The sequence below is a fragment of the Schistocerca gregaria genome, chromosome X (genome assembly GCF_023897955.1).
Source record: "Schistocerca gregaria isolate iqSchGreg1 chromosome X, iqSchGreg1.2, whole genome shotgun sequence".
In the NCBI taxonomy this organism is placed as follows: Eukaryota; Metazoa; Arthropoda; class Insecta; order Orthoptera; family Acrididae; genus Schistocerca; species Schistocerca gregaria.
Genome location: NC_064931.1, coordinates 382712907 through 382734994, shown reverse-complemented (window position 1 = coordinate 382734994; position 22088 = coordinate 382712907). Strand labels below are relative to the sequence as shown.

The window sequence follows — 22088 nt, the reverse complement described above, 5'->3', positions numbered from 1 at the left end:
TTGTTGTAAGAAACAATTATTCCCCTTCAGAATGCATAGTTATTGGATTTATACATTTTACTAACAACTACTCCTTTTTTTCCTTTCACAGTCTTCCATAATTTCTTTTTTCTCAACTATCAGTACCTAATTCTCTCCCCCTTCTCTTTTAACTATGTCCCTCTCCTGCTTTGCCTGATACTTCTGTTCTCTTGTCAATATAGACATTATTTCATATCAGTTTATTCTTTTCACTCTGTCCAATGGTGAGGTTCCTGAAATCACTCCTTAGTGCTATCTTCCTGTCTTTTCTGGATTTCTGCTTAGTCATATCATGACACACATAAGTCTAAGTTTGCTTTGTTAACACAAGATTAAACTACAGCCACAAGATCTCTTGCAGTCTTATCTCTCAATTTATCACTCAGACATTCATCCCCACACACTTTGCACTGTATGAAATTTTTTATCAGAACATGCATTCTACTTGTTAAATTTACACTAAACTGATTTTAAAACTTAAAAGTCACATCAACTGCAGAAAAAAGTGTCTAGTAGCTGTGATATAGGAAAAGTCATACTTATGATTAACACATACACAAGTTCAAAACAACTTTCAGATTAAGCAAAATTATCTACCGACAACTAACAGAGGGTACTTCTGTAGGTATGTAGAAACAATAAATTAATTTTAAAAGTTAGCATTTACATATTAGAAGAATATATTACCCTTTAATTTCCCATCTTTCCTTCTCAAATCCCTTGTGAATTGACTGTGCTATCGAAGATTCCATTAGGTCAACATATCTTACAACCAGTGGGGCAAATGTATCACGAAGGTGTTGATGAAACCTCCCATTCTTTAAATTATCTGCAAAGAAATATGTTTATGAACAGCATCAAACCTTGAAAATCGAAAATATATTTCTTTACAGATATTGTAATGTCCATACACTGACCATCAGTTCTCAAATAATCATTCAGTATCTGGAATAAAGGAAATGAATCCCATGTATCTGGAGGCTGTTCTGCCAATACTTGATCCATGTCAACTGCAAATAGTGACCAAAATATTTCTGCATGCTCTACAAGCAGATCACTGAACCATGCAAATGCCTGTAAAATGAGAATAATTACAGTAATTTAGGATACATTTTCAAGAAATTTCTTGCACAGTTAATTTGAAATAACACAGTATATTTATGAAGTATTATTGCAGGCATGGTTAGTAACATTTCTTTGAGACAGATATTTTTATATATTTTTGTTTTGGATGGAGAGTTGTATCTGGAAGAATGGAGAAAAAATTTAACATTACCAAAAGGTACAATGACAAATATTTACTTTACAAACATATGATGCTCACTTTGTAATGTGTTACCTGAACCCGAATTTATATGGAAGTTAAGAAACTATAATGAATAACCAATGCCATAGTGTCAGGCCAATAGTTTCATATAACAGTTGCAGTGTTGGTTTGTTTCCATGAATGTACATCTAAAGCCAGTTGTGTAAATGCAAATAAAAACTAAAATGTAGGGTAGGAACATATCACTGAAACAACACAGGTCCATGTGAATGCACAGCACACTATAACACTACGCAGATCAAGACTGGATAGGGAGAAATGAAAGGGTCATAAACAACAACATGATGGCAATATGTACAAAGTCTAACAAATTATTGCAGAACACCTTACTCTGGTGTTAGGAGACAACATTATTTTAACTCTGAAATATGTCTTTATGCTGTCACAAATTAAATCTAAATCAGTGAACTAAGTGTCAATGCTTTGAGTGCAGTATTAGAGCCTATATTTATAATTTGTATCATATGTTTGTAACAAATGGCTTGACATTGGCCATTGAGTTGATTAAATGTTCTGAAAGTTGTCACATCATAAGCACAATTCAAGAGTTGCTATAAAGATAAACAGTTGAAGAAGCTGCTGCTAGTGGAAGAGACAGTGAGCACAATATTTCTCACTCGGTGCGAAATTAGAAATTTCATTTTTATGGTGATGAAAATTTCATTGGGAGGGGTCAAACATTATCCATTACAGAGATATTGTTCCCTTCAGGTGTTAAGCTAAAATTAGGTACATGATATGGATGTCAAGCATAAAGCAGCATGAAAAGTTGAATGTAATATGTTGCATCTTACTGGTTGATACATATGGTAACAAACTACAAACTTTTTACTAGTTTTTGTTGTGTTTCTGATGGATCATGAAAGAGTTAAGGTATGTCTCAATTTAACTGTGTGACTGACATATCATAAGATTTCCAAAATGAATTTTCTCTCTTCATTTCTGTCTGTGCTTATGTGAAGCTTCCTGTTAGGTAAAATGCTATGTGCCAGAGTGGAGATGACGTGCTGGCAGAAGTAAACTTGTCAGGGCAGGCTGTGCTTAATGCTCGGATAGCTCAGTCAGTAGAACATTGGCCCATGAATGACAAAGGTCTCAGGTTTCAGCCTAGGTCATGTACATAGTTTTGATCTACCAAAACGTTTCACGTGGAACTTATACACATCATTTATTGTTCATTACGCCCTAGGTTTGTTCAGCATTCATAGTCTTGCACTCTATGCTGACTAAACAATATGTCATGCTGTATAATGAACTCACCATATAATACTGATTAAATGCTCAGAGAGACAAATTGTGCTCAAACTACATAATTTGTTATTATCAAATTAAATGTATTGTGTTCATAGTATTTCACTATGGTGTGAAAAGTGTAAGCTGGTTTATAAATATGACACATTTTCACAGTAAATGTGTGGCTACATGCTGATCATATGCAGTTGATAAAAATTATTTTTGTGTGACAGTTAATCAACATCCAAACTGACGAACCAAAATATGTACATCCATCTCTCTCTCTCTCTCTCTCTCTCTCTCTCTCTCTCTCTCACACACACACACACACACACACACACACACACACACACACACACACACATACAACACGTCTTTACTTGTTCAGAATTCTTTCAGAGAATGGAAGAAAATTTTGGCAAAAAGTTTTTAAATTTATTTCAAAACTTGTTAGTATTGAAATAAATTTAAAAACGAAATTATTATTAAAGTTGTTGAATATATTTATAGTTGTAGGATTTGTCACCACCTGGTGAGGGAGGCAATTGAGGTTCGGTATTGACAGTCCTGTGATAACATGAACATTAGTGCTAGACCACAAATTATAGGTCAACTAGGGACGAGAAGGATGTTGTTGGCATGACTATTTCAAAGGAATTTTTTTAGCATTTGTCCAGTCCACTTCATAAAAAGCATCAATAACATAAATCTAGTGAGTGAGCTGTGAATTTGAACCCCACTCTAGTTGAAAGTCAGCCCAGTACTCTAACCGTTGCAATGCGTCTCTCAGTGCTAAACAGTTTATGACTTTTTAATGTTACTGTTATGTTTACAAAGATTACTGTTGTTTACATATTCTCAATGGTCAGTAATAAACAACTTCATAGCAGTTCTGTGAATCAGTTTTTGATTAAGTCTAGTTGATTAAAAAGTCTAATATGGGATGCTTGAGGCTGCACAACATGTACAATGCAAATTCAAAGTTTTTCACCATTCTGCACGAGTCATCGCACTGTCAGTATATTTTAAATCATTATAGACTTAAAACATATTTTCAAATTGATAACACTATGAGGCTAATGAGTTTTAAGATGAAGTAAAAAAAAAGAAAAAAAAGGCACATTTCCTTCCTGATATGAGAAGATGATCTACTTCATTCAGATCTTCAGTATGTAATGGAACATAAACTATCACCTGCCTTAGGAGAGCATTTTATTGTTAAGCCAAACATTAATGCCAGAGTGGAATTAACACACCAGAATTTTGAATACTTTTTACCACATATTTTTTGTCACATCAACAGAAGTTTTATATCTCTGTACTACATATAAACACCCATAGATCAAATAAGATGCTCCTGATACAGGTTTTTGCTATCTCAGCATACAATTATCTTCAGAAATTTTCATGTATATGATTTCCTTTTTATACATTTGGACTTTCTTACTTTTTGGCCTCTCATTATAACAGTAGTTTTTGTGGCATCATTCTGAATGATTGTGAACACTATATGTTCATCCTCATATCGCATATTGCCACTAACATAAGATACAATTTGCTTGTATTTGGTCCACCAGTATTTCAAAAACTGCCACACTTTATAACTTCATTTGGATATTTCTAAAAAATACTTTTCCAATGACAGTTGTAGTAATATTCTCACACAAAGCATTTCAGCAAGAAAAGTCATAAAATTTATATAAACTACAACATATTTGCTCCTCTGCATGGCATGTAAAGTATATTAGACATTCTGTCTCAGTGTCCATTGATGTACTCCTTCAAATGAGCAACTCATCTATTTCCTCCTATTATAGCTATGTATGTAATAGAGAGTGCCATTTAAAAAATATCATACGTTGTCATTATTCAAAATTAAAGACAAAGCTTTTGGCAATGGAATATAATGTTTCTACTTCTGAAAGTATCAGGAATAAAATACGGAGATTCAAAGGAAATTTACAACTTCTATAGAAACCTGACTGCTATTATAATAGTCAAAGAACATTCAAGCGAAGTAGTAGTTAAGAAAGGAGTGAGACAAGTTTGTAGCCTATTCCCGATTACATTCAATCTGTGCATCGAGCAAACTGTCAAGGAGACCAAGCAAAAATTTGGAAAGGGAATTAAAATTCAGCAATAAGAAACAAATAATTTGAGGTTTCCAAGTGACATCGTAATTCTGTCAGAGACAGTGATGTACTCGGAAGAGCAACTGAACAGAATTGATAGTGTCTTCAATAAGGTTAAACATCAACAAACATAAAACAAGGGTAATGGAATGAAATAGGAATAAACAAGCAAAGCTGAGGGAATAGGATCATGAAATCAGTAATAAAGGTAGTACGTCATGTTTTCTTTTATTTGAGCAGCAAAATGACTGATGGTTGCTGAAGTGGAGGGGATATCACGTGCAGACTGGCAATAACAAGGAAACCAATTACTAAAAAGAAAAGTCTGTTAGTATGAAATATATTTTGGGTAGAAAGACTTACCTAAAGGTATTTGTCTGGACTCTAAATTGGGAAAACTGAGCATCAATACAACAATCAGAGCCGTGAAACTATGTGAATTAGAAAAGATGCTGGATGAACAAAAGATCCTGATATTGGAAATTCAAGAAATCTATATAACAAATGACAACACATGTGATATCAGTAACTACAGATTGTTAAAGAGCAAAACAGACAAGAAAATAACAAGGAAGCTCCACTCCTGGAGATGGCCTTTGCAGTCAACAAGATGATCCTCCATTTAATAACAGAAGTGAAACCAAAAAATAACAGACTGATAACAATGAGGCTCAAATGTGCAAATAAGTCATATTCATGCACCAGTGCACAACATACATGCACCAGTAAATCAATATAACATGGGAGACAAAGATAGAATCTACAAGTACTTGGATGAATTAGAAAAAAAAAAACCATAAAGGAGATATTAAAGTATTGTTTGTTGATTTAAACTAAGACTTAGGCAAACAGATTAAGAGGAACAATAGGGATAATATCCAGTGCAGATTCACTAACAAGAATAGCCAGAGATTGGTTGAGTTATGTTACCAAAACAGTATGAGCATAATGCCAACTCACTTCAAGGAAGAGATAAGAAAATAGTGACTCGAGGTCACTGATTAGATTATTAAGAGTATATCAAATTGACCATGTAGCAATTACATACAAGAACAATAGAAAAATCATTAATGTACAAGGTAGAAAAGGAGAAAACATAGAAACTGAGCATTATTTTATCGCAATCAAAATCACCCTACCAAACAGAATGGACAAGAGGACCAACGTGATGCCAAAGTTTGATACGACAAAATTAAAATCAGGAAGGATCAAAGATGAATGGGAGGAAGAGGTAGCAATGACATAAGAGGAATTCAGACAGAAGATGACTGGAATGAGAAACTTCCACAAAACATTTAAGACTTTAATCATAGGACACAAACCATAAAATCTGTGTGTCAGAAAAAAAGGATAGAGAACTGGCACTGAGCAACACAGTGAACTGTGAGACTCCAGTGAACTCATGAACTGTCTCCAAGGACCCAAGTGATGAAGAGATATGATAACTGAAAAGCACTAGGTGAACTGAAGATCAAGAACCTAATCATGAAATGAAAAAAATAGAAGAGCAGCATAAGAAATGGCATCAAAGCTTCATTGCTAAAGTAAGCTGGGCTGAACGCCATCAGAGAAATAACAAATATCATACAAAGCATATGGAAGACTGTTACTGCCCATCACATACAAAATTGTATCAGCATGCCCACTAAATGGAAGACAGTTCCAACTAGAAAACAAGATAAGAGAATAACAAACAGGCTTCAGATTGGGAAGATCCAGTGCTGAGCAGATGCTCAATTTAAAGACAGTCCTGAGATACCAAGTGAGGAGAAGCAGAGAGACCATGTGCACTTTTGTAGATTTTGGAAAGGCTTATGGCTCTTTGGGTGGACCATTATTAATTATTGAACTGAAAGAAGGGGCTCTCAATGAGAAGACAGTGGACATTATCAAACAGACACTAACAAACATGAAATCCAAAATTATATTCATGGGATAGTTACCAGAATCCTTCAAGATTAGAACATGAGTGAGTCAGGATGATGGTATCTAACCTCAATTATTCAATGCATTATCAGAGAAAGTTCCCAGGGAATGGGAAAAAAAAAGAACTGAAGTTTCAGGGACTTTATAAAGTAATCAGATTGTTAAGGAAAATCAAAGAACTTGAGATTAGCTGTCTGGAATTTTCTGATGATTTGGCAGTAAAGGCTGAAAAAGACAACAGATTTGCCATGAGAAAACAGAATACATGTCAAACCAAAAGATGCAAAAAAAATATCATGACATGATATGGCGAGATCAAGAGAGTTCACAAGCTAACATATCTTTAAGAAAATGATTGAGGGAAATGTGATAGAAAAAGAAGCTCATGTACAGAGGAACCAAGAGACTAGCAGAGTATTTTGGAAGACTGGAAACATCTAAAGTAACAAACACATCTCACATAATTCAAAAGTGATACATTACTGTACTGTCATCAGATAAAAGCCTTATATGCATTAGAAATGTTGGTCATTGATTGGAAAGATGCACTAGGAAATATCAATAAACTAGAGAGTAGAATCATTAGGTAAATCCTTGGACCCAATAAGGCAGGAGAAGTCTACAAATTGTGGAACAGACAAGATACTGAACAGGTATCTAACATAACACATGCAACTAAGAAAACATCAACGGAAATTTTATAGGACAAAAATGTGAAACAAACATGGGTTCTAAAATGCAAATCTTAAAAGCTGTGAGCATCAAATGAGGATATATTCCTCTGTTATTGTCCATGACATCATGGAGCAAATGTTTGTTACTGTTGTTAAAGTAAACTGCATTCACAATATTGGGTAAGTGAAGCACATACATTAGTTCTAATGGAACTATTTTGTGTTTTGATAAGTTTGTTAAATGCTTTCACATTTTAGGTATATCTTTTCACTGATCAGCATAATGGGAGCCTATTATTGTGGGGACTATTGAAATCTTTAGTATTTGTGACACTCATTAATGATGTGCAAAGGCTATAGGAAGACTTCATCAATGCCAGCCAGCACATCTGTGACCAACTTGGAGTTTTTCAGAGATTTTGTAAGGCATTGGATAGAAGCGCACAGTACTCTGGATGGACACCACAGTGAACACTTCCCTTGGCAATGGTTTGAACGTGCAGATTGTATGTAACAGCAAGCAAATTACATTAGAAGCTCTGCTGTTTCACAGTAACACTATAAAGTATTCTTATTTGCTTACCTAGTTTTTCATGACATTTTGTAGGTAGCTTGTAACAGCAAAGATGTTGCAAAACAGCTAAGTGTTTGCAGTAGCAAAGATAAACACGTGTTTATTGCTTGATGGTATGTAATTGAGAGCTAATGTTTACTATATATTTCTTGTTTTCATCCGTACTATCACTTATCAAAATATGGTACAATCTGATGCTTAGAAGAGAGAATGAAAGTTACCTGGGCATCTCTTAACATTTCTCATCATTTTATAAGACTACAGTTTGCTTTCACATTTACACAAACATATAACAAAATTGTTTGAATGAAGATAGTTTACAGTGTATGATATTGCATGAGGGACAAACACTGCAATCAAGACTTGCATCAGAGACATTCACAAATTTTGTAGTAACACATCACTGGCTGCAAGCTATTGCACTAGGTAAAAGGAGTGCAGCAAGATATTTCCTAAAATGTTAAAAGATTCTAAGTTAATGAATATCAGTTTTTAAGAAGAAAATTTGTGATATTCATTTAAAGCCATTTTCACTTCTGATAATTTTGTATAGGGTTACTAACCATGCCCCTGTCTAGTCCACCACAAGAGAACTGGGCCTATTACTTCAGTACATTCCAACTAATAAATTCATACAGAGATTATCAGTCATTGCATAGTCATAACCAACAGTACCCCAGTTTACACTTTTACACATTTCACCAATCTGTTACTCTAATATAAATTTATTTTACAGTTACAGTATATATTTCTGTGCAGTACTTATTGCACTTCTTAAAAATTTCTCATTGTTTCCATATTCCTTTTGAACACTGTAAAAAATGTGTGCACTCTAGCACAAAGCTGACTCATTAAGTTACACTAAGTATCAAGTAATATAAATTATTCAGCAACATTTTTGTTAGTTGTTGCTTCTCTTGTGGTGAGAAGCTATCCTTCTCTATGAACTAAGTTCTGTAGTCACCAGATATGTGACTTGGATTGTCACATGCAGAACTTCTGGTGACCTTCTTTCATCAACATTATTATCATAAATACATGAGTTATCATGAATACTATTTTATGAATATGCTCTATAATACAACTGCAATTCCTTTCATGCTAGATCCTCTGTGTTTATAAACTGTTTTCTTCTTCTCTCACCAGTAATCCCAAACATCACAGATGGAACTTCCACTATCTTGATCTATTCACTCATTTAGTGTCAATTTGTGATTAGAAATTATATTACATCTACTTCATTTTCACTTGTTCAGCCTTAATTCACCTAAACACTGTTATCCATTTACCTACTTCTCTGTTTTCATGTGCTTCACATGTTTTGTGCTACATGTACATTTTCTTTAGTTATTTGCTTTATTTGTTATTGTCCACCATGATTTTATCTGTGGAAAGTACAAATAACTTGTGGTAATTTTAAGTAGTTAATTTCTCACATTTATCACAGGAAAATAAATACTCCTGCAAAAACAGAGACTTTTGTATCATGATATGGGTTGTTTGTTGTATCATTAACAATATATTTGAAACATAAATCTGAGACAAGTTTCAATATCTTAAACTCAGAATTTTTCTGAAAAATAGAAATGGATTCTTACACATAGAATTTGATTAGTTAGCTGAACACTTAATGATGAATGTGATATTTGACAGTTGCCCATCACAGTCTCATAAATACCACATTAAAATTGGTTTGATCAATGTGAAGTATGATATAAAAGTAACTACGAATCAACAACACCAATCTATAGAGATTCTTCACATAAGGAACAAGTTTCAACAGTACAGACTTTGATGTACTAACAGCAAAACGGAAAATTAGGACGTTGTGTCATGGAAAAGAGATTGCTTTCAATTGTATCTTAGATGTTAGTGACTGTGCTTCTTTACTGAAAAATGAAACAATACACAATACAGCTGAAGTCAGCAGAATTTGCAACCAGCAAATTAATTCTGAAATATTTTGTACAGCTGTGGGTTGTCAACAGTGTCTGTTCATTCAGACATGGGTGTATGTAAATATTCTATTTAGTTCTAGCTTTACAGAACATGACTATGCAGATGATTTAAACATCATTAGTGATAGAAAAGAATCTGTAACAGCAAATGTGAATGCGTTAATCAAGGCTAGTGAAGATGTAGGTCTAAGTATAAGTGAAGACAAAACTAAATACCTGGTTACTACTAGAATGCCAACAGCAGTAGATCACGAAATGTTAAGAGTTGGAGACATGCAGTTTAAAAAAGTGAACACATTTAAGTATGTAGGCATGGACATCACTTCGAGAAATAAGATTGAATCCAAACTGAAGAACAGATTATGGGCGGGAAATTAGTGCTACTTCTCACTGAATGGATTACTTTCATCACGGATATTGTCTAGGAAATTAAAGATTAGAATATACAAAACTATTATTCTACCAGTTATGCTGTATGGGTGTGAGACTTGGTCTCTCACTGTGGAAAATGAAAAGCCATTTCGAGTATTTGAAAACAAAATTTTGAGGAAAATTTTCGGAGCAAAAAGGGATGACATTAGTGGAGAGTGGTGAAAACTGCATAATGAAGAGGTTCACGAACTCTTTTCAAGCCCTGAAATAATCAGTATTATTAAATAACGTAGGCTACGATGGGTGGGTCATGTAGCTCGAATGGATGAGGGCAGGGCAGCGCGCAGAGTACTGGTAGGGCACCTAGAACGAAAATGTCCTGTGGGGAGACTGAGGCATAGATGGGAGGACAATGTGAAGGCTGATTTGAGGATGGTCCAGTATGACCAGTGAGTAAGTAAGTAAGTAAGACTATGACAGTGTGTCTGACCAGTATCTTGGTATGCATCTCTGTTCAAACTCAATATGAAAGTTCCATGTTAAGTGTACAGGGCTATTGAAAATATGAGCAGATGACACAAATTTTGTCTCTCATACACCATAAGAGATAGAAACACACCACCTATGCTTATGGTCCAAGAAAAATTAAAAGGTCTTAAAAATTCAAGTAGATGTTCAGTTTTGAGCATTAGTGGCTCTACTGCTCATTTGCAGGAAAATGGTAACATTACAGGAATGAGCAAGTTGTGTTGTATAATTAGCATATTTTGAGACAAATGTTAATGTGCAATGAAATTAGCCAACTTGTTTATAAAGTCTTTCACAAAAGCCAATTTATGAGTCTGACCAGAACTTTTTAGTAAATGATAACATCTGCGAACAGAAATGCATAGAGAATCCATGCACATCACATGAAAATTTGTGCTCCATAAGTGAAACCTATAAAAGATGCCCTAGAAAAACTACAACAAATGCAAACAATTAACTTAGAATGCCTAAAGCAACTGTATGGTATGTTATAAAACACCATACATCAAATGGCCTTCAAATCACATTTATTCCAAGTCCTGGTCACCCCATTGAAAGGTGTGAATTTTATATTGCAATTCTAGAGGAAATGGCAGACAACAATTTAATTCTACTATTAGTTTTATCTGATGAGTCTACTTTTCATCATTCTGGTACAGTTACTTATCATAAAATTAGATTTCTTTTGAATGGAAAACTTATGTCAATGAACAATATTTTATATGTCGGGCAATCTGAATAAGCAAGACCACTGTGACAGTTACAATTCTTTACTAGAGAACACAAATGGTTTCCCTAATTAAATTTGCATCTTCAGATGCTTCACTCTATACAAAGGGATAAAAGAATACATAGGTGAAATGGGAGAAGTGTTAATGTAAGTTTTAGGGAGCATACTGCTAATTCCAGTACAAAAACAGCTTTGAGTGCTCACTTGCTAGAAATGGGGTACACAGCCTCTAATGATGTCACCAACCATCAAATACTTTGCCAAGAGAAAAAAGGGTACTGTTTGAAATATTTTAGAAGAATTGGAGACTGCCTGTTAGTATACACAAACCTAATTGCTTTTATCTGAATGTTTCTTGGCATGGCTAAATTTCTGATAAGTTCTTTTATCCTTTTGCATACAGTGAAGCATTTGAAGATGCAAATTTAACTTGTGAAACCAGTCATGATCTGTAATACAGTGTGGCACATTCAAATAAAATTTCTGGAATATTCTGATCTACTGAGAACATTGTCACAAGAACACTATGTCTTGAATTGCTATAAAACTGTCTGTTTTCAAACTTTAAAACAGGATATATCAGTAGCTATGACCATCTTTATTTAAATTTGCTTGAAAGAAACATAGATAAAGGGAAACCAACAGAACTATAAATTTTACATTCTTTTAATTAACACTTTGTGAACTAGGGGGCTAGAATGTAGTTCAGCTGGCTGCTACTGTACTTTTTCACAGGACTTTTGAATTTTGTGTTGTAGATTTATCTTATGTCAGTTTATTGCAACTGAAATAGAGGTTTTTTTCTATTAAAAATGGCAAATAAACATAAACTTACATCACTGTCCATTTTTTGGCACTAAAATGAAAATACATTGTTTTCACAACAACAACAAACTATTTGTCATCTCTCATTTTCTAAATGGAGATCAAATTAGAAAATGCTGGCATTGAAAATAAAACTGTTTTGAAATGTAGGTATCTATTGAAAATTACTTTGTTAAATCAGCCTTAGTATGAAATATTTTGAATGATTTTGAAAAAATGTCCTTCATCGCAGCCTCCACAATAGTGCAACACTGCCTGTAACTTTTCTTGCCTTGCTTGGTTCTGTGCTAAACTTCCATCTACTCTGAGGCCATTCTGACATTTCTGTAGCCAGAATAAATTTAGGAAAATGTGTTACAGTGAAATGGTTTACAAGTGAACTGTTTTGAGTGGATGTTGATAGGCCTCTGTTGTTTATCAAAGCTACTGCCAATTCAGTAATGCATATCTACAGGAAATGACACTGCTAATGATCTGCAGCTATATGAAATAGAATAAACGACTGAAGGACATCATATAGCACTGTATGGACACTGAAATATACAGAAATTGCAACCTTGTATTACATGCCAAGACAGGCCACGGCAACAGTAACAACATTGCTTCTTCCCATGTGAGAATCCCAAAAGATGTGCAAGAAGTAAGGGATGTAGACACCATGACATGTTGGACTGGTTGGGGTGGCATATGTGGATAGCCAAATCAATTTAGGAAAATGTCTTGAATTGAATCTGTTTACAAGTGAACTTCACTACTGGCCATTAAAATTGCTACACCACAAAGATGACATGCTACAGACGCCAAACTTAACCAACAGGAAGAATATGCTGTGAAATGCAAATGAGTAGCTTTTCAGAGCATTCTCACAAGGTTGGCACTGGTGGTGACACCTACAACGTGCTGGTACGAGGAATGTTTCCAACCAATTTGTCATACACAAACAGCAGTTGACTGGTGTTGCCTGGTGAAATGTTGTTGTGATGCCTCGTGAAAGGAGGAGACATGCGTACCATCACATTTCTGACTTCAATAAAGGTTGGATTGTAGCCTATCACGATTGTGATTTATCATATCACTAAATTGCTGCTCGCGTTGGTCGAGATCCAATGACTGTTAGCAGAATATGGAAGCAGTGGGTTCAGGAGGGTAATATGGACTGCTGTGCTAGATCCCAATGGCCTCATATCACTACCAGTCAAGATGTCAGGCATCTTATCTGCATGGCTGTAATGAATTGTGCAGCTACGTCTCGATCCCTGAGTCAACAGATGGGGACATTTGCAAGACAACAACCATCTGCATGAACAGTTTGACGGTGTTTGCAGCAGTGTGGACTATCAGCTTGGAGAACATGGCTGCGGTTACCCTTGATGCTGCATCACAGACAGGAGCACCTGGGATGGTGTACTCAATGACAAACCTGGGTGCATGAATGGCAAAACGTCATTTTTTCGGATGAATCCAGGTTCTGTTTACAGCATCATGATGGTCGCATCCGTGTTTGGCAACATCGTGGTGAACGCACATTGGAAGCGTGTCTTTGTCACTGCCATACTGTCATATCACCAGGCATGATGGTATGGAGTGCCATTGGTTACACATCTCGGTCACCTCTTGTTCGCATTGACGGCACTTTGAACAGTGGACGTTACATTTCTGATGTTTTATGACCTGTGGTTCTACCTTTCATTTGATCCCTCCAAAATCCTACATTTCAGCAGGATAATGCACAACTGCAAGTTGTATGTCCTGTACAGGCCTTTCTGGATACAGAAAATGTTTCACTGCTGCCCTGGCCAGCACATTCTCCAGATCTCTCACCAACTGAAAACATCCAGTCAATGGCGGCTTAGCAACTGGCTTGTCACAATATGCCAGTCACTACTCTTACGGGGTAGCCAAAATGGTTCAGACAACCACTCGCTTTAAGTGGGAAATTCACATTCATGTCCTGTTCCAGAACAAATTTTCATGTGCCACTACCGAGCAAGGTGGTGCAGTGGTTAGACACTGGACTCGCATTCGGGAGGACGACGGTTCAATCCCACGTCCGGCCATCCTGATTTAGGTTTCCCATGATTTCCCTAAATTGCTCCAGGCAAATGCCGGGATGGTTCTTTTCAAAGGGCATGGCCGACTTTCTTTCCCGTCCTTCCATAAACCAATGAGACCGATGACCTTGCTGTCTGGTCTCCTTCCCCGAAGCAACCAACCAACCATGTGCCACTAATAGACTGTACAGCTGATGTATAGTCATATTTACAGTTTTTGAATACATTTCTTATTAGAGCTTCAACTAGCCGTTTTCTACTTTTCAGTTCTGTACTGTAAAGCCATCATAAGAAAAGAATACAAAGCGGGTAGCAGACAACAATCGATGCAATCTGGACTGTGTGTCACCTAATGAGGCATGACATGGAGCATGAAGGGAATGTAAATAGAAAATAATGCACAATGTTGACTGTATTCCTTTCCCTCCAATAGGAGTGACACATGCTATGATTTACTTTTTGTGAAGGCCCAAGGGTCATAAATTATCTTTATACAGATGACAGATGTTAAAAAAGTTACAATACATTTATGAAGCCAAGAAAAGGCTAATGCTGTCTTTTTTGGTACAGTCCATGTAACATAAAAGTTAAATGTCTTGTCTCCAAAGTTTTAAAAAGGCACATGCCAAAAGAGCAGACTGATGTCTCAGCTGCCAGGATTACGAAACATACATTTTCAGTAACATAACTATATAAACATAGCCACTTTGTTTTGTCACTTACAGGTTGGTCCAGGTATAATATTAGAAAACGTTTTGTACTTGACTGAAAACACAGTACTTGTGAACCTCCAGTATATGTAGTACTTTATATCTTACAAAAACATATGAATGTTTTCTCCAGAGACAACATCAACATAAAAATCTTGTAATTTCTCTCCAGAATGGGCTTAGATGAGACACACATACTGAAAATGTCTTAAAAAATGTTAACTACAATGCTCAACCTTAGTGCACCACATGAAGGAGTGAGGCATTCAACTAAAAATTTCTCTGATCATCTACGGAATAGTGTAATGAATTCAGCATATTTGCATATTTCTTTTATAGTTATTCAACTGACTTTATTCTCACAATTTCAAGTGGTTACAGTTATGACTCTTGGTACACGGGAAAAATAATAAAATTATTAACTGAGTGTACTCAAAGTTTCTTTTCACAATCACTATGTGGAAAGTGTTTATTTTTGTTTCGTGTACTTTATCTTAAAATATTATACTATAATTTAGGACGATGAGGCAGTAACTACACAAAATGTTGTCCTTTTCTTTGCTTCATAAACTTCTAGAAAATAGCCTATTACGACTGTAATACTACTCACCAAATAGCAATGATGCTGAGTTGCTAATAGTCCCTATTTGAAACTCAGTATCTTCACTACAAGGTGAGTAGTAATCTACACCTAACTTTTAAATCTGTAACCCCACCCCACCGCCCAAGAACCACGGACTTTGTCATTGATGAGGAGGCTTGCGTGTCTCAGCGATACAAAGGGACATGAATCCCATGCCTACCACATTAGTACAAGTATATAAGCTCCACAGATGTTGAAGAGATTGAATAAATGTATGATGACATAAAAGAAATTACACAGGTAGTGAAGGGAAATGAAAATTCAATAGTCACGGGGGACTGGAATTTTATAGTAGGAACAGGAAAAGAAGGAAAAGTGTAGGTGAGTATAGAATGGGGGTAAGGAATGAAAGAGGAAGCCACCTGGTAGAATTTTGCACAGAGCATAACTTAATCATAGCTAACACTCAGTTTAAGAATCATGAAAGAAGGTTGTATACATCGAAGAGGCCTGGAGACACTGGAAGGTTTCAGATAGATTATATAATTGTAAGACAAGTTTTGAATTGTAAGACATTTCCAGGGGCAGATGCAGATTCTGGCCACAAGTGGTAACATAGATATTGCCTACAGGAAAATTAAAGAGACCTTTGAAGAAAAGAGAACAACTTGTATGAATATCAAGAGCTCAGGTGGAAAACCAGTACCAAACAGAGAAGGGAAAGCAGAAAGGTGGAAGGAGTATAAAGAGGGTCTATACAAGGCTGATGTACTTGAGGGCAATATTATGGAGATGGAACAGGACTTAGATGAAGATGAAATGGGATATAAGATACCGCATGAAGAGTTTGACAGAGCAAGTCAAAACAAGGTGCCGGGAGTAGACAACATTCCATTAGAACTACTGATAGCCTTGGCAGAGCCAGCCATGACAAAGCTCTACCCTCTTGTGAGCAAGATGTATGAGACAAGTGAAATACCCTCAGATTTTAAGAAGAACGTAATAATTCAAATCCCAAAGGAAGCAGGTGTTGACAGTTGTGAAAATTACCAAACTATCAGTTAAGTAGGTCACAGCTGCAAAATACTGACACAAATTCTGTACAGACAAATGGAAAAACTGCTAGAAGCCAAACTCGGGGAAGATCAGTTTGCATTAGATATAAATGTTGGATTATGTGAGGCAATACTGACCCTAAGATTTATCTTAGAACATAGATCAAGGAAAGGCAAACCTACATATCTGACATCTGTAGACTTCGAGAAAGCCTTTGACAATGTTGACTGGAATACTCTCTTTCAAATTCTGAAGGTGGCAGGGGTCAAATACAACTTGAGCAGAAACCAGGTGGACGTTGAGGGGCATGAAAGGGAATCAGTGGTTGAAAAGGGTGTGAGACAGGGTTGCAGCCTATTACTGATGTTATTTAATCTGTATATTGATTAAGCAGTAAAGGGAAAAATAGAAAAATTTGGAGTAGGAATTAAAATCCATGGAGGAAAATAAAAACTTTGAGCTTTGCTGAAGACATTGTAATTCTGTCAGAGACAGCAAAGGACCTGAAACAGCAGTTGAACAGAATGGACCATGTCTTGAAAGGAGGATATAAGATGAACATCAACAAAATCAAAACGACCGTAATGGAACATAGTCGAATTAAGTCAGGTGATGCTGAGGGAATTAGGTAAGGAAATGAGACATTTAAAGTAGTAGATGAGTTTTTCTATTTGAGGAGCAAAATAACTGATGATATTCAAAGCAGAGAGGATAGACAATATAGACTGGTAATGGTAAGGAAATCATTTCTGAAGAAGAGAGGTTTGGTAACATCATTTATAGATTTAAGTCTCGGGAAGTTTTTTGTGAAAGTATTTTTATGGAGTGTAGCCAGGTATAGAATTGAAACATGGATGATAAATAGTTTTGACATGAAGAGATCTGAAGCTTTCGAAATGTGGTGCTACAAAAGAATGCTGAAGATTAGATGGGTAGATCATGTAAATAATGAGGAGGTACTGAATAGAATTGGGGATAAGAGAAATTTGTGGGATAACTGGACCAGAAGAAGGGACTGGTTGGTAGGACATGTTCGGAGGCATCAAAGGATCACCAATTTAGTACTGGAGGGCAGTGTGGAGGCTAAAAATCATAGAGGGAGACCAAGAGATGACTACACTAAGCAGATTCAGAAGGATGTAGGTTGCAGTAGTTACTTAGAGATGAGGAAGCTTGCACAGGACAGAGTAGCACAGAAAGCTGCATCAAATCAGTCCCTGGACTGAAGACCACAACAACAACAACTTAAATAATATATTTAAGAATATTTGAACCAAATTGTAGAGTACTACATGTATTCTCAGGATGCCATCAATTATTTGTTATGCCCAACGGGCTATGGGGGCTATAGCTCCCTCCCCCCCCCCCCCCCCCCACTCTCCCCCCTCCCAATGAAGTATCATGTTACACTGGATAAAATGACTTCAGAAATCAACAAATATATTACTCCAACAGATTCAACCTTCTTTTTACAATTACATAGCATTATAGGTTGCAATGTATTTCAAACACATTTTAACAAAAGAATAAGAGTGACAAATAGCTTACTATCTAAGCCAATAAATGTGATTTAACTTTAAATGGGCATCTTAATATTTATTAATACACATTTTTTACCCTGAGCTTCAAAACAGTTACCAAAAACTACTTTAAGCAACATCACATTTTACAGTTTGTCAGTGGAGGAACACAACTCTCATTTTATTAAGCGATATTCATTCCCCCAAACCCCCTGCCCACCATTATCCCCCCAATAATCATGTTATTGAACGACATGTTTTGCACTGTAGGCCTCAAAGAACAGAACTAATCATTTAGTTGCTACAAAAATGTAATACAGTATTTAGTTTCTTACACAGAAAGCAATTTAAAGCCACAGGAGGTGAATATCTCATGAAGTTCAAACATTATAAATTTACAAATTGTTCAAAAGGACAGGACATAAAAACAAAATGACAACTGTAAGTTATAATGATATTTTAAATAAAATATTAATGGAAATATATTTCATTTTTGCCTTTAATTCATATCTTCCATATGTAGGATAAATTTAAAGTATTCCAGTCTGTGGAAGGCATACAAAATTGATACTTTCCACTCATAGTGAATTTACCAAATTGAAATAGTATTCTCACTCATGAATATAGGAGCGATGGTTATAGAGTATTTTCACCAGTAACGTTTTGTCATACTGATTTGGTAACTGACAGTTCTCTTAGAAATACTTAACAGAAGATGTCAATAAAGTTTAATTTTAATTTTTTTCACATGCCTACATACCTTCATAGCACTGCATGACCATTATCTCACATCAAGTAAAACTAGTTGATATTCTATGGGTCACAATTATTAGCCTTGTCCTATTATTTTAAAAGGTAGCTCTTAACTATAAATCATACTAGCAAATCTGCATTTGTGCAACACCAAGATGCGAGAGGTGTAGATCAAATGAAAAGAGAGTTGCTGTGGTGATATATCTTTCTTAACATGTAATGCTAAATTAACAGAACATTCTCAGACTTGCCCATGGAAGCTGTATTTAGAGACAGATAAGCATATGAAAATTCTTCTGTAATGCCAGAAGCTACACAGCCACACAAATACTACAGATGCTGCCATCTACTGCACACAATATAATGATACCACAAAAGCAATCAACCTTATTTATCTCACTTTTATGGTCCAATAGATTGTATTGTGCCTGTCATTCTAACCTACAATAAAACGTAATGAAATGAATGGATAAAATATTTGAGTATATAATCTAACAATATTTCTAACCCTTGATTCATAATAGATTAAAAGTCAACATGTTACTTGCAGAGAATGCATAGGTACTCATATTAAATGGCAGCAAATATTTCTGGAGGTTTATTAGTGCCAAATAATAACAAAACTGTTTCCATCACATATTTTAAAGTGCTTGTATTTTTAAGAAAATATTAATTACTTTTGAAACTAACCTCAACCCACCAAGTAATAGAAACTACAAACACATTCTCGTAAACAATCTCAGATATGTTCAAAAACATTAAGCACTCATGCATAAATGCATAACGAACTATACAGCAACTGTTATGCTTTTGTGTACATAACGAGAATCAAGCATTCCCAAGCATTTATGAAACTACAATTACCGTGAGTAAATACTTAACGAGTAAATAACTGTAGTATGCTGTAGATGAATAATGTTTAACTATCTAGAACATGTACAACATATCTTACAGTCATAGGTTACAAAATACAGCAAGACCATTATCTGATAAAGAGGAAACAAAATAAGATATTTAAAATTTTGTGGTGATGCACCGCACTAACAACAAACAATATTTGTTTAATTAACTTAGGCTGTGTTAAAAATGTATATTTCACTGTGCCTCTCAATATGGCCAATTGCAGATCTCAGGAAGTGTAGTCTCAAACCAACAAAAATAGCATGTGTAATATCACTCTTTTTGGTAGTAGGTGAGTAGTAACTGAGGTTCTATGAAGATATACATTTATTTGGGAGCTAATTATCTACTAAAGTGTGACACTACACTGTGAAAACTTCACTTACCATGTGTCACCATTCACAATGCATGTGAGGTTATAGGTGAAGAATGCAAGTTTTTCATTAGAGTTAGCTTGTATATAAGATCAAGTCTCTTGAAAGTGTGGAACCATTATGTACCTAAACATGCATTAACCCACAATCAAAACAGAATCCTTGACACTCAAATTTTGTATTTTCAAACCAGGTTCACAGGGTCACGTGATTGCTTTCAGACAATGATTTGCGGCTAGAGAAGTTCTGGTTATTACTCAGGGAGACAATATCACAAACCACATGATTTAAAGTAATTTAGCGGGTTCCATGAGATCATATGAACCTAAGACAATTAATCATGGAGGAAGTCACTTTATGAGAAGCAGAAAAATGCTAAGAAAATTTGACAACAGGAAAAAGGTTATAGAAGATATTAAATAAAGTATTTATAATTTTTTATATAAAAATGTTAAAGCACAATGCTACAAATTATGGGGAGGAATGCATGTACTGATGGAAGTGGTATGCCACAAAGAAGTGTTTCAATTTAGGTTTGAAAACACTGGGTTTACCACTCAAAATTTTCAGTTCCCATGGAAGGCTGTTTAAAATGAAATTTTTAACACAATGCACACATTTCTGTAGAACTGTTAAGGCAGTATTATTCAAGAGTAATTTCCTTTCCTGGTTAGTGTTTACTTGGTAAATGTCACAGTTGCTATTGAATGAGTCCATGTTACTAACAAAAAATCACAAGAAGGATTAGATTTGCAAAATGCTTAAACAACAGCCTGCATGGCATTCACAGACCGATACTGCACTTTGTTTTCACTCTCCATTTCAGTGTAAGAAGCATTCTTTGTGAATCTCTTGAGTTACTGGGTACCTCAAAATATCATAACAGAGGAAATATTTGAATGAATCCTGTTCATATATGTTAGTATTGAGCATGCTTGGTTGCTAGAGAGAAAGCTTTGCAGTCTCTTTCACTCCTGAAAATTTAACATTTTAAACTTCACTGATCCTTTGGATCATCTTGTAACAATAAAATTTTGATTCTGTTAGTGTTACATGTCAATTACTGTGCATAGTACCTTGTTCCTGTTAAGCACCTTACTGTGGGCCATGAGTTAATTTTATTCAGTAACGTATAATGTAAATTTTTTAAATTTATTCCATGTCATACACCGACACCAATGTCATCATAAAATAGAAAAACTGTTAATTCTGTTGACACATTTAGCAGCAGATCATTGATATCAAACATAAGAAATCTCATGAAGGCCTTAATCTGGTTAGGTTAAATACATAAAAAAAAATCCAAAATATATTAAGAAAAACTTCTTGTGGTGTATAAACCCCCATTGCTGTGGTGTTGATACCATGTAAAAATATTGTGTTTTCTGGATAAAAAATGACCCACTAGCTTTACCCCAAACCCCACAATTTTCCAGCTTGTGTAAAATGGTATACAAGGTAAATAATATTGCTAAGTCCAAGAAAATATCTACACCCTTGACATTATGGTTTAGCTCTGTAGGTGTCAAACTTACAAAAGAATAAAATGTGTATTAACTGATGCTATTTCCTGAAGCCAGACTACCAATGATAGACAAATAATGTATATTGAACTGTGTTTGTGCTACCTTAAAGATACCCTGCTTAAAAATCTTTAAAAAATTGTGAGCAGAAGTACTGGGAAAATAACTATCTGCGAAACAATGTTTCCAATTTTACAAAGTTGTTTTACAAACAAGTATATAAATTTGTCAAAAAATTGACTGCAATTGACAAACAAAGTGTACTGTTCCATAATTACAGATGTTATGAATACTGGACAGCATTCAAAAGTCTGCTTG

At 35.2% G+C, this 22088-nt stretch overlaps 1 protein-coding gene across 1 annotated transcript in view; it reads right to left on the bottom strand.

Annotated features, from left to right (window-relative positions):
• LOC126297751 (calcium-dependent secretion activator-like) overlaps positions 1-22088 on the bottom strand; it is a 1391877-nt gene that overhangs the window by 162139 nt on the left and 1207650 nt on the right. The window contains exons 25-26 of the mRNA XM_049988921.1: positions 939-1095; positions 709-850 (exon numbers count right to left, since the gene is read on the bottom strand). Coding sequence (XP_049844878.1) covers positions 709-850; positions 939-1095 — 299 coding nt within the window. The remainder of the gene's footprint in view (positions 1-708; positions 851-938; positions 1096-22088) is intronic.